Consider the following 10,000-nt stretch of genomic DNA (forward strand, 5'->3'; position numbering starts at 1 on the left):
TCCGTCTCTCGCTATTTGTCTCTCTCTCTGGCTCTTGCTCTGTCTATCTCTCTCCGTCTGTCTCTCTTTCTCTATCTCTCTCCCTCTGTCTGTCTTTCTGTCTCTCTCTCTGTCTCTGTCTCTCGCTCTCTGTCCCTCGGTCTCTGTCTCTCGCTCTCTGTCTCTCTCTCTGTCTGAGTGACAGATTTTATTTATTCTGTTGATTTATTTGCTCCTCCCAGCAGGTTTATAGCCTGAAGCTCATTGGCTGTCACAGCTGTCACTCTCTATTTACAATGGTGAGATTGCTCTGCTGCTCATTTCTACAGACAGGCTTTTTTCTTTAAAGGGCAGTGTGTGTGTGTGTCTGTCTGTTTGTCTGTGTGTGTGCTTGTGTGTGCTTGTGTATGTGTGTGTGCATTTGTGTGATGTTAAATGTGTGCCTGCAGGACATTGTAGTAAAACCAATAGCATAGCATTAGCATTATAATGGCATCAGTATTAATGTTAGCAATGCAGTTAGCATGGTAGCCGTTAGCGATGTGACATCCGTTGCAGCATATGGACCGTCCCGTCATGTGGTACGTACAGGCGATGATGTTTCCATAGCGATTCTTCAGGCGATTCTCGTCTTTTTTAGCGGAATCCCACGGAGCGGACTGTCCTTCGAAAAAACTCTGGAGACAGAGAAAGCGAGAGAGAGAGAGAGAGAGAGAGAGAGAGAGAGAGAGAGAGAGAGAGAGAGAGAGAGGGGGAAAGAGAGAGAGAAGGAGAGAGAGAGAGAGAGAGAGAGAGAGAGAGAGAGAGAGAGAGAGAGAGAGAGAGAGAGAGAGAGAGAGACAGACACACACAGTCGTCATGTGAATCCATCCAGAACAACTTGAACATAGTGGCTCGGGCAGTGGCTATTAAACTACACACTTGGAAACAGTCTCTACAGTTGGTCTGATGTGTCTCAAAGCTGTCTGATACGTGCCTTTATCAACCCCCTCTTCCCCTGCCTCAATTCATCGACCTCTGTCTCTCACTCTCTCTCTATTTCTCTTTCTTGACCATAAACCAGTCTCTTCCTACCCCTCCCCCTTATTTCTTTCTCTCTATGTGTCTCTCTCTGATCTCCCTAGTCTCTCTATCTCTCTCAATCACTTATCATTCAGGAAGTCTTAACTCCTTCTCTCTTTCCTTCTCTCTCTCTCCCTCTCTCTCTCTCTCTCTCTCTCTCTCCCTCTCTCTCTCTCTCTCTCTCCCTCTCTTTCCTTTTCCCCTCCCTTCATCTCCGGTGGAACTAGATAATGATAGGGTGTTTTGTATTGGAGACAAGAGGACCAATCACGCGAGCGTTGTGACATCATTCCATCTTTGTCCATCCAGCTGTCAGCCTCAGTGTCCCTTTCATGTCTCAATTACCCATAATACCCCTGGATAGGATAACCATGGCAACTAGAGTTGAACATTTAACCAGGGCTCCCAGGAAGCCGAACTAAACACACTTAGTAACGTTCTAGGATCTTTAACTACGCAGACTAATCCAATATAGCTACCCGCACACAGCTAACAACGCTCTGCTTATCAAACATAGTAAACCACACATAACTTCCCACACTTAACTAACAATACACAACTAATCCAGCACATCTTACCACGTGTAGCCAATCACACTTTGCTAAACACTCTTCGCTAGTCACACATAGTTAATCACAAATAGCTAGTCACCTAATATTTCACCTAATATCGAACAACCTCAAAGCTAACCAGGCTATCACCTCATAACTAAACAGGCTACTACCTCATGGCTAACCACGTTAACTGATATTTAGTTACATGGCCAGAAATCGACCAGAAAACTAAATCTCACCATGCAGAGCATGACATAAAGCAGAGTATGACATCATGCAGAGAAGAGAATGACATCACAAAGAGTATTGAATGACATCATGCCCAACAGAGTATGTCATCGTGAAGAGGAGTGAATGACATCATGCCTAACAGAGTATGACATCACGAAGAGGACTGAATGACATCATGCCTAACCAGAGGGGTGAATGACATCATGCCTAACAGAGTATGACATCACGAAGACGAGTGAATGACATCATGCCTAACCGCGTATGAAATCACAAAGAGGACTGAATGACATCATGCCTAACCAGAGGAGTGAATGACATCATGCCTAACCAGAGGAGTGAATGACATCATGCCTAACAGAGTATGACATCACGAAGTGGACTGAATGACATCATGCCTGAACCAGAGGAGTGAATGACATCATGCCTAACAGCGTATGACATCGTGAAGATGAGTGAATGACATCATGCCTAACCAGAGGAGTGAATGACATCATGCCTAACAAGAGGAGTGAATGACATCATGCCTAATGGAGCATGGCCTCTTGAAGAGCAGAGACAGACAGATATCCATCAGTGTCTGTCTGTCTCTCTCAAAATAAAAATAATTCCCATTGATTTTCTTTCCACAACCACCCTCCCCCCAACAGACACACACACACACACACACACACACACACACACACACACACACACACGCGCGCGCACACACACACGCACTCACGCACGCACGCACGCACGCACGCACGCACGCACGCACGCACACACGCGCACACACACACGCACACACGCACACACGCACACACACACACACACACACACACACACACACACACACACACACGTAAAGCAGTTCCCAACTGTAGTGAGTAGACTGTGTTTATGTGGACAAAGAGTATAGAAATATAAATACATATACATACTTATATCTATAATATAGTACTATGGTTGTGTTGTTCCACATAACTAGTAGCAGGTACAATCCTAGTCTCTAGTCATTAAATCCTCATATCTTATTAAGTTAGCTTCCTGCTAGCGCTGCTAGGCTAGCCCCGGGCCTTGTTTCTCCCCTCAGGCTCTTCCTCCTACCTTCCAATTGGCCAAGCCCTCGGCTCGCCGCTCACAAGCACTCATCTGATTGGACGACAGTGGGGGGAAGTTTCTGAACCGCATGAGTTCACAGATCTCACTCTCTCTCTCCCCCTCTCTCTCCCCCCTTCTCTCTCGCTCTCTCTCTTGCTCTCTCTCTCTTTTACTCTCTTGCTCACCCCCTCTCTCTTGTGCTCTCTCTCCCCCTGTATCTTGCTCTATCTCTCTCTCTCTCTCTCCCTCTCTCTCTCCCCCTCTCTCTTCCTCCCGCTCTCTCTTGCCCTCACTCTCTCTTTTTTCCCCGCTCTCTCTCTATCTTGAAAACCACAAGTCTTGAGAGCATATATAATATATATTCCACACAAAAATAACATTTATTTTTAAGAATCTCTCTTTTCATTAAATCCTCCTTCATTAACAGTTAATGATTAATTCTGTTACACTGCTGCAACATAAATACACCCCAGCTACTCAGACGATGTATACTTATTGTTAACTACAAGAGAAATTAAGCAAAGAACCAATTACTAATTGCAGAACTATTGCACACAACTAACCCAGACTGTTAACTAACATATTATAAATTCTCTATATTCTCAGAGTGTTACAGAGGGTTACACTCATATTTAAGTCGAGAGAAACAAAGCTCTCGACAATTTAACGCCGGAATCACAAACATCAGTCACTAACATTATGTGAACAGTTATCATGAGCCTGCCAGCTAACAGCTATGACCTGGTATAGCCATAATAATATGATTTTTACAGTTAGCATTAGCCTATCAATTATAGCTATGACCAGGTATTTAGATGATTTAAACAGTTAGCGCTAGCCTTTCAGCTAACAGCTATGATCTGGTATATTCATGATTTTAACATTTAATATTAACCAGTCAGACAACAGCTATGCCCTGATATATCTTCTCTATGATACATTATTTTGTCTGTCTGCTATAGGATATTACCTGTTATGTATTCTCTAAGATATATGCTTTTAACAGTTAGCATTAGCCTCTCAGCTCACAGCTATCAACTAGTGTGTCTGAGATACATTATGTTCAAAGTACAACAGCTATGACCTGGTATATCCACAGTAATATAGATGATTTTCACAGTCAGCATTAGCCTGCCAGCTAACAGCTATGACCTGGTATATTTAACAAACATGAGGTTGTCAGTTAGCATTAGCCCGTCAGCTCTCAGCTATGGTGTTAGATACTTGAAGCTGTCTTACCTCGTTAATCTGTCCAATCAGACGTTATTTAATGAGAAGCATGAGGAAGATAAGAGTCATCAGTGATTGACTAGTAATGTCTGCTATGCATTGCCCACACACACACACACACACACACGCACACACGCACACACACGGACACACGCACACACACGCACACACGCACACACACGCACACACACACACACACACACACTCACTCTAACGACCACACCTACAGTTAAATACAGTAGACCAACACTAGTTGAAAACACTAGACATACACAGTTTAAAAAACTACAAAAACCTCAACAGTAAAAAATATTAAGAACACTATGCACACACACACACACATACACACAATTGTGTATGTGTGTGTGTGCGATAATAGTATACACAAGGGAATACGGGCACCACACACACACACACACACAGAAGCACAGCATGCACGCACACAAACACACACATACACATAACCATACATATAGTGTAAAACACATAGTTTAGAACATTTAATATCTTTGAGACGGACAGGCAAGCAACAAGACAGACTGGCAAGCAGGCAGAAGGACATGCAGACAGACAGACTGACTGAGAGAGAGACGGACAGGAACTATTCTGCAGCTCTAACTCTGCAAATGGAGGGTGAAATCGGTGTGTGTGTATGTGTGTGTGTGTGTGTGTGTGTGTGTGTGTGTGTGTGTGTGTGTGTGTGTGTGTGTGTGTGTGTGTGTGTGTGTGTGTGTGTGTGTACACTCAGTATATATAATGGAACAGCCCTGAGGCTAGGCCGCTAGCATTCTACCAGACACATACACACACACTCACACACACACACATGCGCACGCACACACACACTCTCACACACACACACACACACACACACACACACACACACACACACACACACACACACACACACAAACACACACAACCCCCCCCCCCCCCGCACACACACACACATACACACACAACACACACCATTCACTGTTTTGACCATTGGCTGCCAGGGAGAATCTATTATGCATGTGTGTGTGATAGGACAGAGAGAGAAAGAGAGAGAGAGAGAGGGCGAGAGAGGGAGAGAGGGAGAGAGAGAGAGAGAGAGAGAGAGAGAGAGAGAGAGAGAGAGAGAGAGAGAGAGAGAGAGAGAGAGAGTGAGAGAGATGGGTGATGGAGAGAGAGAGAGAGAGATGGGGGATGGAGAGCGAGAGAGAAGATATCTAAGACATCTATTAAAATAACGTCCATTAGTAACTTTTTCTTCATGACTGAAGTTGAATGCACCCCTCTCCCCCCTCCACACACGCACAAACCAACACTGACACACACACACACAACCACAAACATACATGAGCCTGAAAGATTCCACTCTCCTAACTGCTGCTATTGATGTTCCTGTGTGGGTTTTGTGTGTGTGTATGTGTGTTGTTGTGTGTGTATGTATGCATGAATGTATGGATATGTGTGTATGTGTGTGTGTGTGTGTGTGTGTGTGTGTGTGTGTGTGTGTGTGTGTGTGTGTGTGTGTGTGTGTGTGTGTGTGTGTGTGTGTGTGTGTGTGTGGTTAGATTTCAGGGTTAGGTTAAAGGAGAACCGTCATCGTAGCCATTTTCGTATTTAACAGTAGTGTATTAGAGCTTCATACGAGTGTAGTGTATTTTTAATATAACAGTAATTCCTCATACCTGTGTTGTGTATTTTATAATGTAACAGCAGTGCTTCATATTCGTGTTGTGTATTTTATAATGTAACAGTATTGCTTTATACATGTGTTATGTCTTTAATACAGTTGTGCTTCACACGTGGGTTGTGTATTTTTTATAATATAACAGCAGTGCTTCATATGTGTGTTGTGTGTTTTATTACAGTAGTGCTTCGTACATGTGTTGTGTATTTTATAATGTAACGGTAGTGCCTCATACGTGTGTTGTTAATAAATCATGGTATGCAACATCAACTCCGTTCTGCAGAAAGATCCTAGAAAGTTCAACCATTGACGTCATCCGTCAGCAGGCCTAGGAGACCAAGCATAGGAGCTCTCCGCTGATCTGATCTGGAGGAATGACTTTGGGGGGTCTTATGTCTCCACACATGTTTTGCTCAAACAGAGTTGATGATGCAGACCGCGTTTTTTAAGGGTTAGGGTTCGGTTAGGGTTCAGGGTCAGAGGTCATGAGTAGTGTTCGGGGACTGGGGGCAGAGTTCAGTGTTAGGATTCGGGGTCAGAGGTCATGAACAGTGTTTGGGGACTGGGGTAGAGTTCAGGGTTAGGATTCGGGGTCAGAGGTCGTGAATAATGTTAGGGGACTGGGGGCAGAGTTCAGGGTCAGGGTTAGGGTTCAGGTTTAGAGGTAGGTTAGGGGGTTAGGGTTCAGGGTTAGAGGTCAGCGTTAGGGTTAGGGGGTTAGGGTTCAGGGTTAGAGCTCAGAGTTCGGGTTAGAGCTCAGAGTTCGGGTTAGAGCTCAAAGTTCGGGTTTCGGGGGCTGAGCGGTTCGGGAGACTGCGGCTCTCACCTCGTACTCCTCCTTGAAGCCGTAGCCCTCGGAGCACTTCATCTGGGTGATGTGCTGCAGGAGGTCGGCCACGCGGATGGCCGGGTGCAGCTGGGCGGTCTGGTAGGGCACGGCCTCGCGCTCCTCCGGCCGCTTCTTAAAGCCGTGGGCCTGGACCAGGCTACTGGTGTCACTGGTCAGCGTCTGGCTGTCGTCTGCGCGTCAACACACATGTAGACACACACGTCAACACTCGTATAGACACACACACACATATAGACACACGTCAACACACATACAGACACACACATCAACACACGTATAGACACACACATTAACACACGTATAGACACACATATAGACACACACATATATACAGACACATCAACAAACATATGGACACACACAGACACAGTTTAACACACACACATACACACATTAGGACATACATACAGAAACGTACACACATTTACACACAAACACACACAAAGACACGTACACACATTTACAAACACACACACACACAGACAAACACACAAAAACCTACTTCCTAACATACATCTAACAAAGGGTCATGATGATGATGATGATGATGGTGTGAAGGTCAACACTTAGACAACATGTCCCATTAGCACCTTAGCTCTACTTTTTATTTAGATATCAACACTGAGGCAAAATATAACAATAGAATCTTAGTTTGTATTATAAACGACGCTGGAACAACATGTCAAATTAGCGCATTATTCTGTAATAGAGCTTGTTTGACAAGAGCTAGCTTGCTAGCTATGGCTATCATTAGCGTAGCTACGAGCCCCATATGACACATGACACATGCAAAACACGCATGTGCTAATATCCAGACATATGCTGCCGTGGTAACACAGCAATGGCTGACATGGGGACAGCTGTCATGGAAACGAAAACATGGATGGTTGCCTTGGCGATTCATGGGTGGCTGCCATGGAAACATAGGGACGACTACCATGGGGACAGACACAGGGACGGTTGCTATAGAGACGAACACAGCGATGGCTGCAACAGTAAAAAACAAAGGGATGGCTGCCATGGTAACGAATACAGTTATGGCTACCATGGTAACGGACACAGGGATGGCTGTCATGGTAACACGGTGATGGATGCCATGGTAACACAGGGGTGGCTACCATGGTAACGAACAAAGGGATGGCTGTCATGGCAATACAGAGATGGCTACATTGGTAACACATCGAAGGCTACCATGGCAACAAATACAGGATGGCTTCCATGGCAACAAATGCAGGGATAAGATCTGATAGTGTGACAGCGAGTGTTGCTGTGATTCTGAAACATGAACACTGTCTCGTTCCCCTGACCCTCCTAACCCTAGATCTAAAGCTAGCTAGTCTATTTCTTACTAGCGATCAACTAGCTACCCTAGATCTATCTGCAGACTAGCTCGGTAGCTAGTTAGCCTAGGTCTATCTTCGAACTAATAAGCTAGTTGGTGACCTGTCTGTCTACCACCTCACTAGCTAGCCTTTCACTTCAAAAACTCAACTAACCACTCGGTGAAGAGACTTGATGACATCATGGAGGCTGTGTTTTGTCATTGGTTGAGTGAAAGAAAACACAGCGTGCACCACGACAACAACAGCTGCCAATCGGTGTGAGGGAGAAAGTGAGAGAGAGAGAGAGAGAGAGAGAGAGAGAGAGAGAGAGAGAGAGAGAGAGAGAGAGAGAGAGAGAGAGAGAGAGAGAGAGAGAGAGAGAGAGAGAGAGAGAGAGAGAGAGAGAGAGAGAGAGAGAGAGAGAGAGAGAGAGAGAGACACAGACAGACAGACACCTGGGCAGATGACAACTGAGTCCTAGTTGGCTTACTTTCGGAACAGGATATGATGTCACAACTCCACGAGTGGGGGGGATGTGTGTGCGTGGGTCGGGTGGGGTTGCCATGCTAACTGATGGACAGGTGATGACACGATGGACAGCATGAGGAGGATTGTGGGTAATATGCAAACAAGATGTGCGTGCATGATGGAGGAGGAGAACGTCCTGTACCCAGAATGATTTAACCGCTTCACCAACTTACCATGAATGGGCACTTAAACAGACAGAGAGAAGAGAGGGAGAGAGGCAGAGGGTCAGCATCAACATGGCTTCAGTACCGACGGCCTGCACTAGCTAGCTAGCCTGCTGCTAAGGCTAGCCTACCTCTAAGGCTACTGCTCCGTTCCCCTAGCCTAGCTCGCCTGGCCTGGACCTCCTGGGCTAACTATGGAGTGGATTATGGAGCAGGTTTGAATCTCTTTAGCAAACACATCAGGCGGTGAAACACAACCAGCTGCTAGCCCTCCCTGCTGAGCTGGCCCTGACTCCGTCGGAATGCTACGTAGCGCCTATTGGGCCTGCGCTGCTGTCGGGCTCGGAGGCACGTTGGCGTAGGGATGGATGAGACCATTATGTGCTCCTGCTCCACCGTTGGGGCAGTTAGGGGTTTGGGCTAGGGGATTTAGGGGTGCCAGGGGTTAAGGAGGTTAGGGATGTTGGGGACAAGGGTAGGAGGTTTTAGGGGCTAGGGTAAAAGGGGTTGGGCTAGGGTTATGGGTTAAAGGGGCCAAAGTTAGGGTTTGGGATAAGGGACTAGCATTAGGGGGGCAAATGGGCTAGGGTTATCGGGACTAAGGGCAAGGGCTTTGTGCTAGTGTTAGGGGTGTTAGGGCTGGGGTAAGAGGAATTAGTGGCTAGGGTAAGAGGAATTAGTGGCTAGGGTAAGAGGTGTTAGGGGCTAGGGTTAGGAGTGATAGGGGCTAGGTTGGGAGTGTTACGCCTCATGCCCACTGCACCGTCAGTCAGAAGGACGTCGGAAGGCTTGGCTGACGGATGGGGGAGCTTTCCGGGGTCGTAAGAGCCCGACACATTGCACACATTTGCATACGCGATCTGATTGGATGACGGATCCGTCGCTGCCGAAAAAGTTGAACATTTTTCAAACTTTTTGACGGAGCGAACGGACCCACAATGCATTGCGCGTCCGTCCCCATTCAAAGTCAACGGGGATCAGTCAACGGACGGAGGCAGTGGGCACGGTTAAGAGTGTTAGGGGCTACTGTCAGGAGTGCTAAAGGCTACTGTTAGGGGGGTATGGGACTACTGTTAGGGGGGTTTGGGGCTACTGTTGGGGGGTTTGGGGCTACTGTTGGGGAGGTTTGTGGCTCCTGTTAGATGGAATCAGGGTAGGAAGCAGGGAATGTGACTTCTTCTTTACATTTAAAAAATTGTACATGGATAGAAATATATTTGAATTCATATTCCACTATCCTCGCTGTGTCTAAACCTTATCGTTTGCCACATCAATGTACTCTGACGGTTACCCTGCCCAATATGTCTATAGGTATGAGTGAG

At 46.2% G+C, this 10,000-nt stretch overlaps 1 protein-coding gene across 1 annotated transcript in view; it reads right to left on the bottom strand.

The window, feature by feature from the left end:
- LOC115537402 (receptor-type tyrosine-protein phosphatase mu) overlaps window positions 1-10,000 on the bottom strand; it is a gene marked incomplete at its 5' end in the record, with an annotated part of 37,102 nt that overhangs the window by 21,391 nt on the left and 5,711 nt on the right. The window contains 4 exon segments of the mRNA XM_030349318.1: window positions 569-656; window positions 4,146-4,154; window positions 6,641-6,834; window positions 8,688-8,699. Coding sequence (XP_030205178.1) covers window positions 569-656; window positions 4,146-4,154; window positions 6,641-6,834; window positions 8,688-8,699 — 303 coding nt within the window.

Source organism: Gadus morhua, chromosome 23, assembly GCF_902167405.1.
Source record: "Gadus morhua chromosome 23, gadMor3.0, whole genome shotgun sequence".
Lineage (NCBI taxonomy): Eukaryota > Metazoa > Chordata > Actinopteri > Gadiformes > Gadidae > Gadus > Gadus morhua.